The sequence below is a fragment of the Schistocerca serialis genome, chromosome 9 (genome assembly GCF_023864345.2).
Source record: "Schistocerca serialis cubense isolate TAMUIC-IGC-003099 chromosome 9, iqSchSeri2.2, whole genome shotgun sequence".
NCBI classification, from domain to species: Eukaryota; Metazoa; Arthropoda; class Insecta; order Orthoptera; family Acrididae; genus Schistocerca; species Schistocerca serialis.
In genome coordinates, this window is record NC_064646.1 from 349,921,758 (window position 1) to 349,945,367 (window position 23,610).

A 23,610-nucleotide genomic window follows, 5' to 3' on the forward strand; every position below is an offset into this window, starting at 1 on the left:
CATTTTCATTACACATTCTGCACGCAGATACCATATTTTTATATTGAACATGTGTATTGATGTGGCATTACTGTCACACAACTTTAAACTGAGGCCACATTTGATTCAACACAATAATTATTGAATTTTAGTGATTACTAATACTCCTCTGCTCTACAGCCCTTGGAGGGCCTTGGCCTGCATCACAATATCCTGCCATTCTATCCAATCCATGGCTTTCCGTCTCCATCCTCTGACACCCAGCTTTTTCATGTCTTCTTCAACTCCATCCACCCATCTCTTTCTGGGGCGTCCCCTCCGCCGTCCGCCTCTAGCCTTGCCATCAAAAATCCTCTTACATGCTCTGTCTTCTTCCATTCTGACCACGTGCCCTGCCCACCGTAGTCTTCGAATTTTAATGGTAGTAACAGTGTCAGGTTCTTCAAAAAGGTGTTGTAGTTCTGCATTTATACGAATGCGCCAACATTCTTGCTCATATACTGGGCCTTATATTTTACGTAGCACCTTTCTCTCCCATATGCTAAGGATCCTTTCCTCATTTACAGTCATGGTCCACGTTTCGACACCATACATAACAACTGGTTTTACAATTGTTTTGTAAATGAGGATTTTGGATTTACGTGATAGAAGCGAACTCCTAAGCATGAGTAATGTGGCGAAGTAGCGTTTGTTACCTGCTGCTATTCTGGCTTTCATCTCACTGCCAATGTCGTTTGTCTCAGTGAGTACCCAAGGTACTTGAAGTCTCTCACCCTTTCAAACTCCCTGTCGGCTATCCTGAGATTTGGTAGGTTTGTTGGTTGCTCATTGCCATATACTTGGTCTTTTCGATGTTGACTGTCAGGCCAAGCTCCCTTGTACCTTTCTCCAGTTGTTGATTGGCTTTGCCTAGCGCAGCAGTGTTTCGTGCGAGTAATGCCGCATAGTCAGCAGAGACTAGGTACTGCAGTGAATGATTTAAGAAGGTTCCTCCTTCATTTAACTCTATCTTTCTTATGACTTTTTCTAGGCAGAGGTTGAATAGCAAAGAGGAGATATTGTCACCCTGTCTAAGTCCCTTCTTCACTTCCATTTCTCTGGAGGTTTCGCCCTGTATTTTTACTTTACAGTTGGTTTCGCTGAGGCTCATCATAGAAAGTTTAATGAGCTGCTTAGGTATTCCAGCCTCTTCCATTACATTCTTCAATGCCACTCTTGAGATGCTATCATAGGCTTGGTTAAAGTCGATATAAAGCTGGTGTATGTTAATTTGATATTCGTAACCTTTTTCAAATAGTATGCGCGATGTGAATATCTGGTCAGTTGTTGACCTATTTCTTCTAAAGCCACTCTGATAGTCTCGAACTCTCTCTTCCACATATGGAGTAAGCCTGCTCGTTAGAATCTTGGAGAAATCTTTATATGTAGTATTTACTAGGGAGATTCCTCGATAGTTCTGGCAGTTTAATTTATCTCCTTCTTTATGTATGTGGCATATTATAGCTGTTTTCCACACCTTTGGCATGCTCTCCTCTTGCCAGATATTCAGTATTGTTTTATGAATTGTTTTCCACAGCGTTTCCTCACCATACTTGAGAAGTTCGGCCTGGATCTGATCTTCTCCAGGTGCCTTATTGTTTTTTAAGGTTTTAATGGCTTGCATCACTTCCCCCAGTGTAGGTTCTGGTGTTAAAACCTCTGGTCCATAGTAAATTAGTTCCATCTGTTCTTCTCATTCTAACCCTTCTATTTCTGTGTTCAGTAACTCTCGGAAGTATTCTGCCCACCTGTCAAATATTTTATTACTCTCCCCTATCAAATCCCCTTCTTTGTTCCTACACATATTTGTTCTGGCTTGGAACCCGGTCTTTCCTTCTTTAATCTTTTGGTACATTTCACAACTTTGCTTCTCTTCTCCTAGCTGTTCAATTTCTTCCAGTTTTTTCTTTTCTAGTGCTCTTTTCTTCTGTCTGCAGACCCTCTTTGCTACACGGCACTTTTAATTATATTCATTCAGATTTTCTCGAGTTGTTCTCTGCAATAATTTCATTCGTGCTATATTACGTTCCTCAATTCTTCTCATACATTCTTCATCAAACCAGTCTTCCTTTCTTTGAGCCCGTTCATGTCCTAAAACCTCTCCAGTTGCCTTAAGGATTGCAGTCTTACATCGTTTCCAGATTACTTCTATATGTTCATTTGATGTGTCGGTCTCATTCTTAATCCTCTCTTCTATTTTCATCGGATATGCTCTCTGTATTTCTTCTAACTTCAGTTTCTTAATGTCAAACTTATTTTTTTTTTTTGTGGCCTTTTTGTTTACTCAATAGTGAGATCCTTTGTCTGTATTTAATTCTCACTAGATGATGGTCTGAATTGCAGTCAGCTCCACTTTGGCTCGTAACATCCATTATGTCTAATCTGTATCTCCGGTCAATCAATATATGGTCTATCTGATTTCTGGTTTGTCCATCTGGTGAAATCTATGTTTCTTTGTGTATTTTTTTTATGTGGGAAACATGTACTGCCGACAGTCATGTTTTTGCTTATAGCAAAATCTACAGCCCTAAGTCCATTGTTGTTTGATATTTCATGGAGGCTATGTCTTCTTATGGTTGGCTGAAAGTCCTCTTCTTTTCCTATTTTTGCATTCAGGTCTCCTATTAATATCTTGACATCGTGTTTGGGAGCCTGATCGTACTGTTGTTCTACCTTGCTGCAAAACTCGTCCTTTTGTTGTTCATCTGCCTCCTCTGTGGGTGCATGTACATTTATGATTGTAATGTTGAAAAATTTTCCCCTTAATCTTAATATGGACATCCGTTCATTGATTGGTTGGAAGCACATCACCGCATGTTTCAGTTCTTTAGCGACCACAAAACCTGTTCCAAAGGTATTCATCCTCCCACCACTATAGAAGATAGTGAAATTTCCTGCATCCGTTATGTCACTCCCCTTCCACCTAATTTTTTGGAGAGCCATTATTTATATACTGTAGTTGTTTACTTGTGTTAGCAGCTGACATAGGGCTCCAGCTTGGTATAGGCTCCGCACATTCCATGTTCCTATGTACATATCTATTATCCTTTTTTTGTTTGCTGGGGTCGTCATCGAAATATCCGTCCGGCTTATTCCTTTGCTAGCATTCGCAACAATTGATGTTTTACAGGGGGAGATTTGTCATCTTCCGCCCAACCATTTGGGGGGCTGCCCCTTACATCCCGCAGGGTAGCTGGCTCCGTGATCGGGGGAGCATCCTTAGCCTTTGTAGATCCCTCTGCCAACTGCAAGGCAGCAGGTGATTTGTATTGGGTTTACTCCCTTAGGGAGACTGGCTTCACTACGCCTCTAGAGCCCTTGCTGCCCTATGGTGTAGGATGTTAAGAATGATAAGGGAGAGGGATAGGCTTAGGATAGGATCGGACAGGAGACAGTAGATAGGTCGTTGTGGGACACACTTCATCTGGCTCCTCCCCATTGGCCTGTCCGGCATGGGTGGCCCTGCTGTTAGCTACGCTATCGCCGGCATAGCCCTCTGGATCCAGAGTGCACGAACCATCTCACCCACACGGACAGTGCTACGTTAAAGCGGTGTCCCCTGAGGAGGGAATTTTAGTAATACTGTTCAGATTTATACCCGTGTATCCTTCATTTGAGTTATTTATCAGTGAGTGCCCATTAACTTTTTTTATAGAGAACTATTTTATCCAGCAAAGAAAACATGCAACACTATGTTTTCCTGAATTACAGGTTCATTGAGCGATCAGCAGAAGAGATGGATGCGGAAGTAGAGTATGACATGGATGAAGAAGACTGTGCATGGCTTAGTATCATTAATGAGAGACGAGCAGCTGCTGGGCTTACAGATGTGCCTGTTGATACATTTGAGTTGCTAATGGATCGTTTAGAAAAGGAATCGTATTTCCAAGTGAGTTTTGTAATGCAATAGTTTTAGATTTGGTTTTGCATTATAGTATATGTTAATATAAATACAGGGTTATTACAAATGATTGAAGCGATTTCACAGCTCTACAATAACTTTATTATTTGAGATATTTTCACAATGCTTTGCACACACATACAAAAACTCAAAAAGTTTTTTTAGGCATTCACAAATGTTCGATATGTGCCCCTTTAGTGATTCGGCAGACATCAAGTCGATAATCAAGTTCCTCCCACAGTCGGCGCAGCATGTCCCCATCGATAAGTTCGAAAGCATTGTTGATGCGAGCTCGCAGTTCTGGCACGTTTCTTGGTAGAGGAGGTTTAAACACTGAATCTTTCACATCACTATGCGTGAAACTTGCCCGCACACGTTCAACCGTTTCTTCGCTCACTGCAGGCCGACCCGTTGATTTCCCCTTACAGAGGCATCCAGAAGCTTTAAACTGCACATACCATCGCCGAATGGAGTTAGCAGTTGGTGGATCTTTGTTGAACTTCGTCCTGAAGTGTTGTTGCACTGTTATGACTGACTGATGTGAGTGCATTTCAAGCACGACATACGCTTTCTCGGCTCCTGTCGCCATTTTGTCTCACTGTGCTCTTGAGCGCTCTGGCGGCAGAAAACTGAAGTGCGGCTTCAGCCGAACAAAACTTTATGAGTTTTTCTACATATCTGTAGTGTGTCGTGACCATATGTCAATGAATGGAGCTACAGTGAATTTATGAAATCGCTTCAATCATTTGTAATAGCCCTGTAATTTCTGGTGGAAATTGTCATGATATATTCATTACATAGAGAGAAAATGTCAGTTACCAGTTTTGCTTTTCTACTAGCATGTTCTTTTGCTTCTTTAAAATTCTTATGGCTGTAGCCGTACATTTTCTGCATGCCACGTATTGATGTATCACCATTTTTACACCATCAGCATCGTGTAAAATATTTAGTCACATTGTTTGAAACAAATTAAACTAGAACATTTCTTGGACTTGACAATAACGCAGTCACACCTTGGGACAAACTCTCCAACACGATGATGTTTGCTATAGCAAGAACAAACACAATTTATGGAATATAGTACTGTATAGAGCAATATGTAAGACACAGTTTGTGCATAGCACTGTACACTTTGACTGGACAACAGTAATATAGGGTACAGGATAGGCCGAACACTCGTTAGAAATCGCTTAAATAATCCTGTTTCCTTGGCGGCTCACCAGAGCGTGCCAGGGGACCAACCTATATGGCCTTTATAAGTGGGCCTCTGAACTGTATGGATAAGCAACCTCTGAAATTACGTGTGTCATGAGTGAAGGTACATCACTCCTCCCTTGTAGGGGGTGGGACAACTACAGAGATTTGTACAAACACTTAAGCACAGAAAAATTGCATGGTACAGGAAAAAATGTTTGGTACCGAAAAAAAGGCACTGTGACCAAAAAAGAAGTGGTTCTGTGAAAAAAGCACTGATCTCACAAGGCACTGAGATTATGAATCATTGAAAACACCAATGACGGTGCTGATGTCCATTTCATCACCTGATGACAGTGGCTGCTGCAGCATGTGATGGACAGGAGCCGGTGAGTAGGGGCGGGAAGGATGAGGGGGGGGGGGGATTTGGCATGCCATCTCCCCCCTCGTGAGAAGCCACAGGGCAGGATGGGGGTAGCGTCCCTGTAACAACGTCCTTGTTTGAGGTTAGTGGTGGCATCTGAGATGATGGGGGCACGGGACCCAGCAGTGGAGGCAGCAGCAGTGATGTCAGTTGCAGTGAGGGATGCACCGGCAATGGCAATCAAGGAGAGGGGCAGAGAGAGGAACCAAGGACAGTGATCTACAGGCAACAACCCCCTGCGTTGTGAACCGGACCACCTGTGACTCGGGAACAAGCATTGGCAGGGGTGGAGTAGACAGTGGACCATGCAGAACAGATCCCACCATGCATGACCTCAATTAGTCCAAGTGACAAGACATCTCCCTGTGTAGGGTGCAGACAATGCACAGGTGCTGGCCCCCAGCAATGCTTGATGATGTCAGGGGCCCAGTTTTCCAGACGGGCGCACTTGGCTATAAGCATTGTGGAGCCTGCAGACGCAGCGTCTGATGCTGCAGGTGGGGGTGCGTCCATGGTTGGCGTCTGTGTAGCAGCTCCCCACCCATATACTACTATCCCGTCTCCTTCCCTGGCCCTTACAGATTGCTGCTTGCATCCAGTGTGATAGGTGCATTCCAGCCCGAGATGCTCTAGTTGAGGGTCGTGTGTGCATGACGTGCGCATGCTCGTGTATGTGAATGGTGTGTGTGTCTTACTGACGAAGGCTGTGGCCAAAAGCTGTATGTGAGTGTCTTTTAATTATGCCTATCTGCAGCTTGGCATGTCTTCTTTATGGTAAGTACCAATCTGTCTTTTCCTACATTTTTGGTATTCCTACTTGGAGTTTCCATTTTTCAATTACTAAGGAATTGTTTATGTTGCTGTATTAGTGCAATACAGTATTTTGGCGTGTCATGACAAATGTATTCTTAACAATATGAACAGTCAGGTTACAATTGCATCATTGTAGTACATTGAGCAATATTTAGACTGTTACACATGCCAGGCCTCTGATGGTTGCTGCTCATTTCATTTAATAACACAGAAGATTGTTTAGTTGCTGACAGTTGAAGGATGAAAGGTAGTATTAATTCTCCATCCTGTTTGACTGTTTTAGCCTCTGGTGGAGGAAAAGCCAAACTTAGAGACAGCAAAATGTGTGTGGGCTGGGCAAATGTCCAAGTACTTGCAGAGTTTTTACTGCTAAAATGTATAATTTACCAATTAAAATATGGGATGGGATGATACTCCTGATATTAAGAGGTAGTAAACGTTACTTAAACGGACATATATCATTCATTGCCTTTATTACTAAGAATGAAATGAAAGGAGAGAGAAGCATGGTTTTGTTTCACTAGCATTCCAACTCGCTGTACCAAGAAAGGGTAGCTATTTCTGACAGCTGGTTATCATTTATAATGTTCTTTTTCTTTTTGCCACCTCTACTCTTCACTCTCAGTTCCCCTCTCTTGCACTCGTACAGCCCCCCCCCCCCCTCTCTCTCTCTCTCTCTCTCTCTCTCTCTCTCTCTCTCACACACACACACACAGAGTGTAGAACAGCTGTGTAGTGATATTTGGTATAAAAAAAAATTATCCTTAGGTCATCACTTTGTAACGTAACACACTTTATAATGTGTGTCAAATCTCTAAATATTATTGAAGAATGCTTATTGATAACAAAATTATACTGATTGTTGAAAATACTGTGTATTACAGTTATTAAAAATTTTGCAGTAGACGGACAGAAACTATCCCAAGTAAGCCTAGAAACAAGTTTCAAGAACTAACTTTAAATGATGGATCTAGGAATATATTACAACTGCCTACCAACTGCTTCTGAAGGGGTAGTGAGAGCTGGATTAGATTAATTATAGATCGCACAAAAGAATTTAAACAGTCATTATACTCACATGCCATAAGTGAATGGAATGGAAAGAAACCCTAATAAGTGGTAAAACGCACTGTCACACACTTCACAGTAGTTTGCAGAGTTTTGATGCAGGTGTATTAAATAGCTGGTATGTGTTTCTTGATGATAAATGTGTTCTTAAATGTTAAACTGTTTTCAGTGGGGCAGGGGGTCTTTATTGTGAGATGTTGCGACATTTGAGGCAGATCATAGTTTATTGCGACTTATCAGTTGATCCTTAAAAATTCACAAATGCCCAGGCATTTTTGAGTTTTGGATATTTGCCCAGGCATTTATCCTGGCCATTTACTCCAGCTTATAAATGCTCCAGTATCTCTAGCCCAATAAATGTGACCTTGAAAAGCTCTTGGTGGTTGCAGTGCCTCTGGTGAAGAGAGATGCAGACAAAATTTTTAGTTTGCGTCCAGTGGAATAGTTTTGGACTTAAAAAAAGGTTGTCATATGCTGTATATTCCAAGCAAAATAATTTGTAAAGTAAGGAAAAGTCAACTACTCACCTATAGTGGATCGACGTGTGGCTCATTGCCAAATGAAATAATTTCACATTGTCAGGACCTAAAAAAATTAGAAAACACTTTAGACATAATACTAAAGAGTCTTTATCATGTTACATATATTTCATTGTGGTAATTAGCCTTACAAATGGTGTGTTAGCTACAATGACAATTATGGTCAAACTGCTATACCCTTTTCCATGGGTTACCTTTCATACATTGGAAAACATGGGATTTCCCGAATTTGATATTTAAGAAGATACTGGTTATTGGAAACACTGTGTATTATAGTTATTAAAATATTTGCCAGTAGACAGACAGAAACTACCCCTAAAAAGCCTAGAAACAAAGTTTGAGGAACTAACCCTAAATGATGAATCTAGGAATATAGTACAGCTCCCTACCAATTGCTTCTGAAGGGATAGTGAGGAATGGATTAGATTAATTATAGAGTGCACAGAAGAATTCAAACAGTCATTATACCCACCTTCCATAAGTGAACGGAATGCAAAGAAACCCTAGTAAGTGGTAAAATGCATTATACCTTCTGTCGCGCACTTCAGTGTTTTGCAGAGTTTCAATGCAGATGTAGATTTATGACCCTGTGGTTACCTCGCTGATTGGTTAAGTAGCATGGAATTGTTAATGCAGAGATGAATGTTGAAAACCTGACTGTGGTGACAGGCCCATCTGCTGCTTAGACCAAGGTAAGTTTAGGTTGGAAGGTAACAGTGTGATTGTGAGTTGGCAAACCCAACATGCGTGAAAGCAAAAAATCTGGTTGTGTTGATGGACCAGTCTGTGTCATAGCTTGAGGTATACGTTAGGTTGGAAGGTAACATTTCAACATTTAGGTGTTAAATAATAATTACGCCATTTGAAACATGTTTCAAGTATTTGTCCTGAAGTATTGATTTTTATACACCATTAGTCATGTCTAGACATACTTCACAGTATAAAATTTCCCCTAAATAGGAACTGACATGTTAGTAAGGGAGCACTATATTTTTATTACATGTATGTCATTGCATATTGCTTGTTTTGTAATTTCTATCTGTAAAAGTATGCTGTATCTTGACAATGGTCTGCTATCAATATAATAATGTACACTTTATATTGTACAGTTTGTAAGTGGGGCTACAGCCAATAAACATTTAATATTTGCTTTATGTCTGTGATGTCACTTGTGTCCTCTTTGGCTACATTGAGAAGTAAATAGTTTGGAGCTGTTTGTAAATGTTAGGTTTCTAACCTGTTGTGAATTTTCGTACTGAGTTGCTAAAATGAGACACTGAATTCATTTGGAATTTTTCTTCAGTTTGAAAGTCGAGAAGCAAATTCTAAATTGGTGCATGGCTAGTGGTTTTATTGCGAAATAGAGAATGTGTGATTTGTGCCAATCACTAATGAAGCTGGTGCTGAAGAAGAATGTGAGCAACGGTTTTATATGGTGCTCTTACATAAAAGGAAATAATCAGTAATAGAATCAATGCTCAATAAGGAAAGGTTCCTGGTTTGCATGTAGCAAACTATCAGTAACCACCATTTTACAGCTGATGTACTTTTTGGTGTTTAAATTTAACAGCAAATATATTTCTTATGAGTTGCAACATGGCAGTCAATGCATAGTTGATTAAAAGTAGTATTGTATAGAAGTTCCCTCTTTCCTGATGAGGCAACAGTTTGTTGCGAAAGCTTGAATTTTGTGTGTATGTTTGTGTTTGTTTGTGTGTCTATCGACCTGCCAGCGCTTTCGTTCGGTAAGTCACCTCATCTTTGTTTTTATATATAATTTTTCCCACGTGGAATGTGTCCTTCTATTGTATTGAAGTTTGTATGTGTATGTATTTAGAGAAAATAAACTTTGTGGGAAGGATGTAATTGTGGAAACAGGTGAAACCCTGGTTTGGAGAGAAAATAATGCAGTAGGGCAAGTTGCATCATATGTGTCATAGTAGTTGCATGGTGTATCTTTCCATTTGTGGCTACCAATAAATCTTTGACTGAACCATCAAGCATGCCAATTTTAATTTTCCATTTTTCCATCTGTCTCCAGCATTGCCACAGGTTCTGAAAATCAGGGAATTTCAAATGTATCAGGGATATTTGAAAAAACATAACACTGGAAAAATCTCGTTTTTGTCTCAGTAGCATGAAATTGTTTGATTACTGAGGTGCTATGCGTCATCGCTGGCAGGCACAGCTGAGTACATGCGCTACTTCCCTACTCTTTCATTCTTTCTGTTTCTCCCCTTTCCAGCCCTCCCCTCAGCTTGCAGTCAGTGTTGCCACCACTACTTGCTGCTAGCCTAGCAGCTGCCGATGACGGGCAGGGGGGCGTAAGGAGTGGTTTGTTTGGATCTCATTCTCATAGCTTGTTGACAAAGTGGCTGGAGACAACATTTATGTGTGCATGAGTTATGTCTGAGTGATTGTGTGAATGTGTGTGTGCTATTGTTTTCTGACAAAGGCTGTGGCCAAAAACTTACTTGTGAGAGTGTGATTGTCTTTTCTGTGTGCCTGTCTGCGGCTCAGCAATCGTCTTTACAGTGAGTTGGTACCTGTCCTCATTAGTACTGATCCTCAGAGTATTTGCACAAGTTACCTGTTGCATGGATGATCACCGCAGTCTCATTTCATCGACATGGTGTCTGTGACACATGAATAGCTGGCCACATGAGTGGACTTCCACAATGGGCCACAACTGCAGGCCATTTTTGCCTGTATCTCTTAATAGATCGGGCCTGCTGATCTGAAGCCCATAGTTTCCCAATAATGTGCAGGCCCTGCGTGTTGGAGCTAGTGGGGCAGTGCAGGCTAGATCTGTCTGTGTGCGGTACATTGTGGTGGATTTTTTTGGTTTATCCTTGCATCCAGGACTGTGGTGCTCCTCAGCAGCCCAGAGGCCGCGGACGATGAATTTCATGAATTGCAACTATCTCACTGCAAGCACTTCGTACAGTGCGGCGTTTTATACACATTTTATTTATTCTAGTACGTTTTGGCACTTCGAAAGTAGTTTATATATTTGAAACTATGGACGAGAAGAAGAAAATTGTGGCAGTCGATGGCAGTTTGTACGCTATGTACTCCTGTATTTTTTGAAATAAAAGTCACACAATACTTGTAAAATAATAGACCTAACACAGTGGGTAGTAACCAACAATAAAGACGTAGTAGAACCAACATTTTATTGGCTGGGCTGTCACCTATAGTGTTGGTTTACACAACTCTTCCCCACCTTATACATTTCTTTCAAGAGGCCTACTTTTTTCTGAGGTTCTTTCTGAAAGAAAAGATATTTTAAATCTGTCTTGCAACTCCAACAAAATGCGTATTTTTGCTGCCAAATGTATTTCACTTCATTGAAATAAAATAACATGAAATGAAACATATATACCATTTTTATTGCTTTCTCCACCTAAAACAGTTCATTACAAAAGATGTTGATGTTAGTACTTAAGATTTTTGCTCACATGTTTAGAAATACAGAAGTCCTTACATTCTTTTGTCAACTTATGTATTTACTTACCCTTGAAATCTCAAAACTTGTCAGGGAAAAATTCTAAAACTTGTCTGGAAGTCAGAGAAACATCAGGGAATTTCACTTGGGGAAACTTGTGGTAACCCTGGTCTCAGTTTATGTATGAAGGACATAGTAACATTTCCTCTCTAGTTGGGATTATTTCTGTATCAGTATTGACTTGGAGATATTTTGTCTTTTTTTAAAAATTGACGAAAAAGAAAGATGTGAATAAGTAATAACAGAAGAAGAAAAATGGGACTAAAATACCCTGAAACAGTAAGATAAGACTCATAACTGATGCCTGCCAGTTGTAATGTTGATAGGGTGTTTCATGTTGTGTTTTGATATTCAAGTAAATAAAAAAGTAACATTTTGGTATCGTTAGTTTTTTAATATATATATATATATATATATATATATATATATATATATCCACGTGATTGGAGCAAATTCTGCTCACTTTTTTTTTCATTTAGTTTTCTATAGTATTCAGTGACCGGTTGTCAAATAACAACAAAACACAGCACATAGTTAACTTCAGTTTAGGTTAATTCTTAAGAGTATGAACATGTGACACAACCCCATCCCCCTACTCCTCTGGTAATTCTTATTCCGTACTTATTTCTCATGTCTCTTGGGATTGGCCCTCTTATTCTTGTTGAGCCATTCTTAACGTATTAGTGTCATTTCAGAGCGCAGTCCCATCATTTTCAGGTCATTTTTAGTGTCCTTCACTACATATTTTGATTTTTTTGATGTCAAGTACTTCTCTTGTCTTTGAGGTTTGCTGATGACATTGTAAGTCTGTCAGAAATAGCAAAGCACATTGAAGAGCAGTTGAAGGGAATGGACAGTGTCCCCTCAGTGAACATCAACAAAAACAAAACGAGGATAAAATTTGGCAGGTTAAATCAAATGGTGCTGGATGGAATTACATCAGGAAATGAGACACTAAATAGGATGACATATACTATTTGGGCAGTAAAATAATTGATGATGGCTGAATTACACAAGATATAAAATGTACACTGCAGTGGCAAAAAAAGCATTTCTGAAGAAGAAAAGTTTGGTAACATTGAGTCTAAATTTAAGTGCAAGGAAATCTTACCTGAAGGTATTTTCCTGTTGTGTAGCCTTGTACAGAAGTGAAGCGTAGACAATAAGTAGTCAGATAAGAGCATATCCTGTTCGCACAAATCTAGGCCACAACTAAACTTTTGACACAAGCTTATAGTAAAAGTAAATCTCGAATACAGAACATACTACTAAATTAACTCTGATTATGGAGTACTACTACTACTACTACTACTACTACTGCTACTACTACTGAGTACGAGGTCTGTTTAAAAAATTCCAGAACATTCATAATTTCGTGCCAATGATGCATTGGAGCAAAATGTGGTTGGCATCCCTGCACACACATATGTGTTTAATGTGTAACTGCTGGAAGATTCATTGTGCTGTGTCTGTTAGTTATTGTTCAGTGCTGTATTGAGTAGAACATTGTGTCGCCCAGTTTGCGAATTTCGAGATGGCAGTGTTAGAGGAGCAATGGCTGGACGGAAGTTAAAGATGACCCCTTTCAAGGCCCCCTTTGGCATCTAGCGATGACGGTCATGTCAGGTATGACATGAAATTGTGCATGCCAATCGAAGACTGACTGTCAGAGAGATTGCAGAAGAATGTAACATTTCAGTTGGATAATGTCATGAAATTGTGACACAGCATCTTGGCCTGAAATGTGCTGAGATAACATACGGCTCTAGCATCGCGACAACCCACCCACACATTCATCCCTGTTGGTGTGTCACTATTGCACAAAAAATGAAAATCACTGTGCTGCCTCATCCTCCATACTCTCCAAACCTGGACTCAGTGGACTTTTTTCTTTTAATTTATTTCCAAAGTTGAAAACCCATTGAAAGGACAAAGATTTACAACAATAGACAAGATGAAAGAAAATTCACAGACAATGCTTCTCGCTATCCAGCAAGAGGTGTACCAAGACTGCCTCCAGAAGTGGAAATGGCGTTGAGAGTGGTACATCAATTGTGGAGGAGAATAAAGGAGACCATATACGATAAGTAAAAGGTAAGTGTAGAAAAATTTTGTGGATAAAGTCCTGGAATTTTTTGAACAGACCTCATACATGATTCATACACTAAATCATGCTGGCAGCCCTACATAACAATTGAACAATGTCAAGTTGTCAGCTATGCATTATACACAGAAGTACAGAAAGTGGGAAGCTGGATGTATTTTTATTTAGATGAAAAAAACATTTGTCAGTGGTGTGCAAGTGATGAGAAACTCTAAATAGTTCAAAAGACTGTTTCCATGTCGAAGGCAAAAATGTAAATATTCAGATGCAAAAAAAGACTTGCTTGATTTTTTAGTTCAAAATAGGAAATATGGATATGCCGCTGCAACTGAAATGATCCAAATCGAATGCTGCAAAGTAACACATAAAAGAAATATTTTGATACTGGAATTTAAAGTTACGTATGGGTGGGCTCAGTGATTGTACAACAAAATAATCTATCTGTTCATCACAGAACTACAGTTGCGCAAAAATGCCTCAAGCTTATGAAAAAAGAAAAAGGTGATATATTTCCAGCATTATGTTATCCAGCTTCAACACAAAAATTTTTATTTACATTCTCAAATAGAGAGTGCAGATGAAACACTGGTCTAATGCAGATGAAACATCAGTCTGTTTTGATATGCCGAATAGCACTACAGTAAATAATGTAGGGGGACTTAGTCTGCAAATATGTACATGTGGTACTGAAAAGCAGTGGTGCACTATGTTCTCCTTACCCAAGAACAGCTACTGTATTTGTGAAGGAAGTATAAATTGTTCTGTTATTTTCTTTGTAAGTCTCTGATGATTTACAAAAGTAATTTCAGTAACTCATAATTGTATTAATTTCAACCCACAAGATACGTGTACATCTCATTTTGAAATTGATGATTTATGATTTGGGGAGAGGAAATCCCAGCTATAGACAGCAGCAGGGTCTTTTAAGCCAAAATCTAGGGGAAAAAGAAATGTAGCCTATATTTGTGCAAATACAGTGGAAGCTTTCGATATGTGGTGCTACAGAAGAATGCTGGAGCTTAGATGGATAGATTGCATAACTAATGAGGAAGTATTGCGTAGAATTAGAGAGAGAGGAAATTTGTGGTGTAACTTGACTAAAAGAAGGAACCGGTCGATGGAGCACATCCTGAGATATCAAGGTTTCACAGATTAGGATTTGGGGGGGGGGGGGGGGGGGTTTGTAAAAATTGTAGAGCAAGGTCGAGAGATGAATACAGTAAGCAGATCCAGAGGAATGTAGGTTGCAGTAGGTATTTGGAAATGAAGAGGCTTGAAGTGGATATAGTAGAGTGGAGAGCTGCATCAAACCTCTCTCTGAACAGAAATCCATGACAACTATTCTTGTCATGGGGTTAGGTTCAGGACACATGACATGCTTGTATCAGTATAGGTAGTTCTCTTGGAGCTTTTCCCCTATGTTTGCTACCTTAAACAAGCCTGGATGTGGTCGCTACTTACGCTCTTTTAGGGTCACTTCTGCAGATCATCAGTGTAAAATCCTTTTCTCTGGAACCCGGAATTCCTGTTTGTCACATTTGCACCTGGGTCAACATCGCCCTGCTCCTTTGGTAATCGATACTAAGTATTTATTTGAAAAAATAATACTTTTCCTTACATGAGATGTTCTGTGCTAATTTTGTTGACAGGATGAAACAAGGTGTGTACTGTTGTAAAGCCAAAAACGAATTATGCAAAATAAATAATTAGTATTGTAAGTAAGTGGTTGCTGTTGCTATCTTTTGTATTTATTGCTGTACACCCTGTGATATGAGTGTAATTTTGTACTGTGGTGTATTTCTTTCCCAGTTTTATTTATTTTAATATTGTTTGGAGAAATTTAGAAATTGTGGAGTATAATGTTTAAATTGATCATCACTGTTATGCTTGATGCAGAGCAATGGAAAAACTGGAGAAGGTGCACCACCTGTAGTCATTGATGACGACGCTGTCTGTTGCATATGTATGGATGGTGAATGCCAGAACTCCAATGTGATACTGTTCTGTGATATGTGCAACCTCGCTGTCCATCAGGTAAAATACAAGTTAATTTTTTATGCATTGTTTAACTCTGATTTTTTTTCCTAATAGCACATGTCACACCCATGTTACTCAGCACAAGTGATCTACATCTGTGATTTTCTTTATTTGGTAACCTAAAGCAGTGAATTTTCACTTTACTAGTTTGCCCAGGTGTTACCTCAGCTACTGACTTTCTCAACTGATTACTGCACGAACGAACTAAATTGACCAGCAGCCTCTACATTAACTGGAACACCACTTGGTGTGATCACATTAGAGATTGCCCTCAATGACATACTGTATAAGTACCTACAGTTCATCATTGGTATCCAGGCCACTATGCAACAGTACAAAGCTTTGCCAGAATGATGGAAAAAAGTTGTGACTTGCCAGAATTTAATCACACATCTTTGGATTTGTATTCTAGCACACACTTAGACAATAGAAAAAACATAATTTGCATGTTAATAGATGAAACAATTATTGGTACCAACAACGGAAATTTCTAGATGGAGCAATATGCAAAATAAGGGAAAGTGACCACTTAACCTGTAATGGATCAATGCATGGAGCACAGCAACACATATAATGAAAAACAGCATTGACACCAGCTTTTGACCATTAGCTCTTTTTCCAGCAATAGCATACACATAACCACAGACACAAGCAAACACAGTGTTTGTATTTTGTTGTCTGTGAGGTTATGCATGCTATTGCTGGAAAAAGAGCTAGTGCTCAAAAGGTAGTGTGAATGCTGTTTTCTGTTATGTTTTACTGTGCTCCAAGCATTGATATGCTATAGGTGAGTGATATGTGTTTCCCTTACTTTACACTTTAAAACTTTTATTGTTTTTGGGAAGTGATTCGATTCAGAAGCCCATTTCTTCTTTTTTTCCTCTCTATATAAACTGGAAGCTACCATCATCAGTTTTCCTAAGCTACCATCATCTTCACTTAATCAGCCATTTATTGAAGATATTTAGGGGTTGGGGTGCAAGATAAATAAGACCCTTGAGAAAACTGCATGGAGGGTGTGATATAGACTTAGAGAAGTTTGAAACTGAGAGACTTGGTGGAATTATGAAATTGAATGGGAATGAGGACAGAGGACCAGGAGGCCACAGAAATGTCGACTTTGTATGAAGGATGAGCTCTAACTCACTTTGAGCCCTGGAAGATAGTGTGATCAACGAGTTTTCGGAGGGAAGTTCCTAACTGCCAGGATGGGGGTTACGCTTCACCCCCCTCCACCCCCACCCTTTTTTTGAGGGGGTGGAGGCAGATACAGCTGTCATAGGTTGTAAACCAGATGGCAGTGAGCTGAATAGTGTGAAGTGAATGTTAGTTGTCAGTGTGTCTCCAATTACAGTTTTTCAGTGACCAGTTAAAAGGCAGTTGTAGTTCATGAAATATATTCGCAATTGCGAGTACGAACTGCCATACACCGTATAATGGAATGACGACAATGAAAACTTTTGTGCCCGAACGGGACCTGAACCCGAATTTCCCACTTATCATGAGCAGTTGCCCTACCATTTGGCTATCTGTACCAATTCATGGCCAGACCCAAACTTCCATATGTCGTGAACTATGTCTACATCCTATACTCGTACACCCCTTATGTATATTCCTGTACAGGGGAGACATTTTACTTGAAAGTTACTAGCCCAGTGTAGGCAATAAATACGATGTTGCAGTGCCTGTATTATTCCCTATTACTAAGTAATACATGCATGAAAGAACTTTACATTGTAATTTGGAATAACACAGGCACTGCAGTATCACAGTTGTAGTTCTTGCTGTGAAATTGATGGTTTGCTGTCCAAGTTGCTCTCTCTCTCTCTCTCTCTCTCTCTCTCTCTCTCTCTCTCTCTCTCTGTCTGTCTCTCTCTTTCTGTGTGTGTGTGTGTGTGTGTGTGTGTGTGTGTGTGTGTGTGTGTGTGTCTGTCTGTCTCTGACAAGACAAGATGTTCACGATGTTTCAATGAAAGGACTGGAATAATAAGCCCTCCATGGATATTTGGGACATGTTTTGCATCTGGATAATAGACCATGTGGCAATCTGTTGATAGCAAGATTGGTAAGAGGATTGACCAGGATATTTCATATGATGACCAGAAGCAAATTTCTTGGTCTGGCACAGTCATGATGTTGTTATCGTAACATTTTGTTATTCATGTTAGTATTTTCTGTGCAATAGTACAATTAAAGTGTCAACTTTATCTGTGCAATAGTTTTCTTCACATTGTATTGTATGGTAGCCACGTAGAGTTGGACTGGTTTAAATGAATAAACTGGAATATCATGTCATCCTAAATTTCTCGTTTTTGACAATTTATTGTCACCAGAAATTCATCCAAAGAGGTTCAAGCTTTATAACAAAACTTTGTGTTATAGTTGGCACTTGCCCACTCAACCATAAGAGGGAAAGGGTTTCTTCCTGTGCAAAGAATGTATAAAACTAAAAAAGCATATAGTACAATAAACTATGTAAAATGATGTCCAGTTATATTGGTGGGGAGGGATAGACGTTTGAGTCTCTTGAAACTGTGCTTCTAAAATGATGATAGTAGCACCATGCAAAAATTTGGTGTGGATTAGACGTAGTTCTCTTAATTTAGTTGGACAATACTTTCTGGCCCTCTTCTTCTTCTATTTTCAATGTTTTGTTTCTCTGTAGTTTTGTAGAAATAACTTTTGGTTTTGAAAGACAAAAGTTCCCCTTCTTTAAAATAATAATAATAATAATAATAATAATGGGAGAAATAAATATCTGTATACATTCAGACATTCCAAATAAACCATACTAGCAGCTTTTCTCACAATAAGTATAATCCTGTTGTTAGTATTTTTGTGTGTGGCACTGAAAGAAAAGTGACTAAAATCTTTTACTTTCTCATTTATTTTAGGATTGTTATGGAGTACCATACATTCCTGAAGGACAGTGGCTCTGCAGACGGTGTTTGCAATCTCCATCGCGAGCTGTCGATTGTGTGCTGTGCCCTAACAATGGGGGAGCATTTAAGCAGACAGATCGTGGACACTGGGCACATGTTGTCTGTGCGCTGTGGATTCCTGAAGTTCGATTTGCAAACACGGTAATTATTTGTTTTTTATGGTTTACAAAGAGGTGTTCTTTTATTGCTTCCAGTTATTTTGGTTTATGTAATAGGAAACATTGTTATTTCATGGCATTTTCCATTCTTTACATTCTCTTACCTTATGCAATGTGTTATTATTTATGGCTTCTTTGTGTGTGTGTGTGTGTGTGTGTGTGTGTGTGTGTGTGTGGTCAGGGAGGAGGCATGCGTGTGGGCGAGATTGTGCATGTGCATGTGAATGTGTACTTACATGTGGGTGAATGCTTGTGTGCTTGCTTAAACAGCAGAATTCCAATCTTTTATCTATGAGGCACTGTTAGAAAAATCATAGTGTTGTTCAGCCCAGTGAAACAGATATGTCGGTCGCGACGTGAAATGACCAATATTGATGTTAAACTTGTGCCGCAGGGTACCCAATTAACAAATCGTTATGTGAATTTCAGTAAGTGTACTTACCCTTTCTGAATTTTTAGTGCTTTGATGTTGCTGCATCTGGCAGAAATTTCTGATCATGTAACAGCCTCCAAATTGTGGTGTTGTGTCTATCATTCTCTGCACTTTCATTTAGTAGAAGGATTTAAATTTTAGATGGGATGGTCAAGCAGCACTAAAAAGTGTCATCATGATAAATCTCCTACAGAAAGCCTGAAATGAGTAGTTTGTGCAGGCAGAACAATACTGCTGTCGTCCTTATTACTTAGTACTGAAATGTATAGCTATGGTGAGAGAGGTGACTATTATAATATTTTGGGTGCAAGGATTCCCATGTCTTCGAGATAAATGACTCATGCCATTCACAAACTATTCAGCATTGATTTTTCTGCCTTTTCAACAGTAGGAAGGAAATTTATCTAGTGTAAATTATATTTGTATCCTGTACACAATGTATTTTGGTTATAGGTTTTCCTGGAACCAATTGACAGCATTGAAACAATTCCACCTGCACGATGGAAATTAACTTGTTACATCTGCAAGCAGCGTGGTGTTGGTGCATGCATCCAGTGCCACAAAACAAATTGCTATGCAGCATTTCATGTAACCTGTGCTCAACAGGCAGGCCTTTTTATGAAAATGGACACAGTACGTGACTCTAACACAGGTATTTAACTTTTATGTTGTATGCTCATTTACAATGGAGATCGTTTGAGAAGTATGTGTACTCTTCTTTTTTTTATGAAGACTGTGAAGAATGTAATATGAATATGCAGTTGTCAGTTTTATGTAGTCTAGTCACCTGTTATTTGGTGGTAACATAGGATTATATTCTCACCATTACTCAACACACAAATGTATGGTCATACCACTATCTCAGATAATAACAATTAAAGCTTTTGGAGCAACTGTAGCTGCACTCTGTGCAGCCTCCATTCTTACAACAAACTGAAAAAGTTACTCCTTAACAATTCCTTCTATTCAACAGAATAATTTCTATTTTTGTAATCTGTAAGAGACAGTAGGTAGGTAGAAGTTACAAACTCACACCTGAAACTATCTGACTAAATCAAACAGTGAAAAGTCTAGGATAGTTGGACCTTTGCATCTGGAGACAGTGGCTGTGTGTGTGTGTGTGTGTGTGTGTGTGTGTGAGAGAGAGAGAGAGAGAGAGAGAGGGAGAGAGATTTCTATTTACAAAGAGGTAGTTTGTCTGAAAGCTGAAATAATTCTAGCAGTCTTTTTCATTGTGCCTGCCTGCAACTTAACACCACCTCTATGTGGTGTGGTTTAACTTGCCAAGACTGTTTGTAACACTCATCCAGAAGTGTGGCAGCTTTACTGGAGATTGAAGAATGTAATACTTCTCTTGCTTCATTGGAAGAAGTCACCAACTCACGTATCAGTCAAGTGGAGTAATTGCATGTAAGTGGAATCTGTGACAGTATGCAACATTTCAGTTGAACTATGTGATGTCTATTTGTGTACTCACAGGTGTTTCGTAAGCCAGTGAAATACGTCCCTGTCACATTGGATAAAAAATCTTACTTCTTTAGGGGTGCCATGTGGAGACATCTCTATGTTGACAGGATTGTATTGTGAACCTGTAAAGTACCTCTCGGCACTAATAAAACATCCAGTGCACGATGGAATTCCATTGACTCCTGTTGTTGGCTTGGCTAGCTGGTTGCCAAGGCCGCTACAACAGCAATTTGGCTAAGGTTTCGCAGGCTAATGTGTGGTGATTTGCAGGCAAAGCTATAGTGTGTATTATGCCCCCATACTGCTAGAGCATTGTTGATCCCACTCCGGACCACGATGACTCATTGAGCTTTACCATTTTGTCGGAAACCGTGTAGTCAGCTGATCCTGCCCTCGCTGGACAGGTAGGCTCTTGACACGAGAAAGTGCCAGCAGTGATGAGCAGAAACGGAGGCACCAGATGGCTCCCTCACCCAGCAGTGAGTGCAAGTGCATCTGCATATACAGCGCTACTCTGCAATTCAAGTGCCTGGCAGAAGGTTCATTGGACCACTTTCACAATAATTCTCTGTTATTCAACACTCGAAATTTGCAAGAAAAAAATAAAGGACCTATATCTTTCTGTGTGAGCTCTGATTTCCCCTATTTTATTATGATGATCATTTGTTTCTCCTTGTCTAGGCTGGTCTCAACAAACTATTTTCGCATTCAGAGGAGAAAGCTGGTGATTGAAGTTTCATGAGAAGATCTCGCTGCTGCGTGAAATGCCTTTGTTTTAATGGTGTACACCCCAAATCCTATATCGTGACCTTGACACACTCTCCCCTATTTCTCAGTAATAAAAAACATGCTGCCCTTCTTTGAACTTTCATGGTGTACTTTGTTAATGCTGCCTGATAATGACCCCACACTGTGCAGCAGTACACCAAAAGAGGACAGACAAGCATAGTGTAGGCAGTCACTTTAAGAGATCTGTTGCATCCCCCAAGTGCTCTGCCAATAAAACATGTTCTTTGGTTCACCTTCCCCCATAACATTTTCTGTGTTTTCTTTCCAATTTAAGTTGTCGGTAATTGTAATTTCTAGCAAAAGCTGAAATGCCCGACTCCATTTTCAAATTTTTTTTACAAGGGAAAACCCAGGAGAATTGCCCCAATTTAATCCTCATACCACTGAAAACATGACTGAAATAAGTATTGGTGTCTGTGGTGTTGAGAAACAGCTGAAATTGTTAAAATTGAACAAAGCTCCATGCCCTGATGGAATACCTGTCAGATATTATTTTGAATTTGTGGCTGAGTTAGTCCCCTCTTCAAACTATAATCTATCATTGAACCCTCGAACAAAAAACCATGCCCAGTTCTTGGAAAAAGGCACAGGTCATGCCCGTATACAAGAGGGGTAGTAGAAGTGATCCATAACACAACTATCCAGTATCCTTGACATCAATTGGTCGTAGAATCTTAGGACATATTCTGAGCTCAAACATATTGAACCGAATGACCTTCCAAATGCCATCCAGCAGGGATTTCCAAAGCATCGATCTTGCTGAAAACCAAATCACACTTTTCTCGCATGATATACTGAAAGCTTTGGGTCAGGACAAACAGGTAGATTCAGTATTTCTTGATTTCCAAAAAACATTTGACTAAATACCACACCTATGCTTATTGTCAAAAGTATTATTGTATGGGGTATCAATTGAAATTTCTGGTGGGATGGAGGACATTCTTGGTAGGGAGGACACATTATGTTATTTTGGATGGAGAGGCTTTATCAGATGTAGTAGTAACTTCGTGTGTCCCCGGGGAAGTGTGTTGGGACCCTTGCTGTTCATGATGTATATTAATGACCTTGCAGGCAATATTATTACAGGGTGTATACGCTCTGGTAAATCTGGGGAAAACCCGGGAATTTTTTCATCCAGGAGAAAATCGGGAAAAATATGGGAATTTTTTGTTGTTTTAGTTTTCAGTTAAATTTTTGTAGTTTTGATTGGTAAGAACTGATACTTTAACAAAGAATTTTACTTTAGCTTGTTACTGCAATATAATACTGCAGCAATAAAACGTAAATGAGAAAAAAAACTTAAGTTGGAAAGGAAATGTGTCATTTACAGCAACAAAGCACAGTGCACACACAAGCATCTGGCAACAGCAAAATGTGTGGAAGCCTTTAGGACGAACATATGGGATACCTATGTCATCGTGGCTTCGCAGGCACGGTAAGCCATTTTCTGGCGCTCTACTGCTGAAACGAAATCTCAACAGGTCGCCGGAAAATATTGCAATTAGTTGTTTGAAAAGCGTTACTTTCAAAATACATTTAATTTTATGCAATATGAGTTATTTTCGTGTGCGAACATGCTTTGAGTTTCTTAAATCACAGAGCGTTTGGTTTTCATTTAAACCTTAACACTTTGAGGGCCAGCCACTTAGAAGAATTTAGAGCCCAGAAGACCAGACATTTACATCATTACTTAAAATTTTACTGGTGTTTTTGTGTGATATTTATCGAAGTGTAACACCTGCTAAAAAGACAAATATTATATGTTGAACCTTAGCTTTTCTTGTAGGTAATCTATGTACATTAATTTAAACCATTAACTTTTCCTTGTGTGTTCACACTGCTTAACAGTGATGTTGCTACAGGCTGACTACATCACGTGTCCTATGCTCTGAATCACTACTTTTACATGCGACACATCTTCTGTAAGACGAAAACCGAGTTTCAGAAACAGTTTTTTGCTGTCGTGTTTACATGTTAAGGTCTGAAGCGGATTTGCTAGCCCAGTTAATTATGGCACCTGGAAAACAGCAGATATAGTTTATGATTCAGTCAGGACAATCACTATGTCTCTTCAGTTAGACGAGATGTAAACAGCTTCAGTCTAATATTTCTACTTATCCTTCATTGTATGAAAAGCCACTCCATCAATATTAGCCGAAATTTTTAAAAACAGACAGCCCAGGCATGCTTCAATACCGATTGCGAAACTGAAAAA

The 23,610-nt window shown here is 39.5% G+C and overlaps 1 protein-coding gene across 2 annotated transcripts in view; it reads left to right on the top strand.

The window, feature by feature from the left end:
• LOC126418486 (peregrin) overlaps positions 1–23,610 on the top strand; it is a 259,171-nt gene that overhangs the window by 19,745 nt on the left and 215,816 nt on the right. For both annotated transcript variants that reach the window (XM_050085261.1, XM_050085262.1), the window contains exons 4-7: positions 3,730–3,907; positions 15,466–15,603; positions 18,501–18,689; positions 19,593–19,791. In XM_050085261.1, the coding sequence (XP_049941218.1) occupies positions 3,730–3,907; positions 15,466–15,603; positions 18,501–18,689; positions 19,593–19,791 (704 nt within the window). The remainder of the gene's footprint in view (positions 1–3,729; positions 3,908–15,465; positions 15,604–18,500; positions 18,690–19,592; positions 19,792–23,610) is intronic.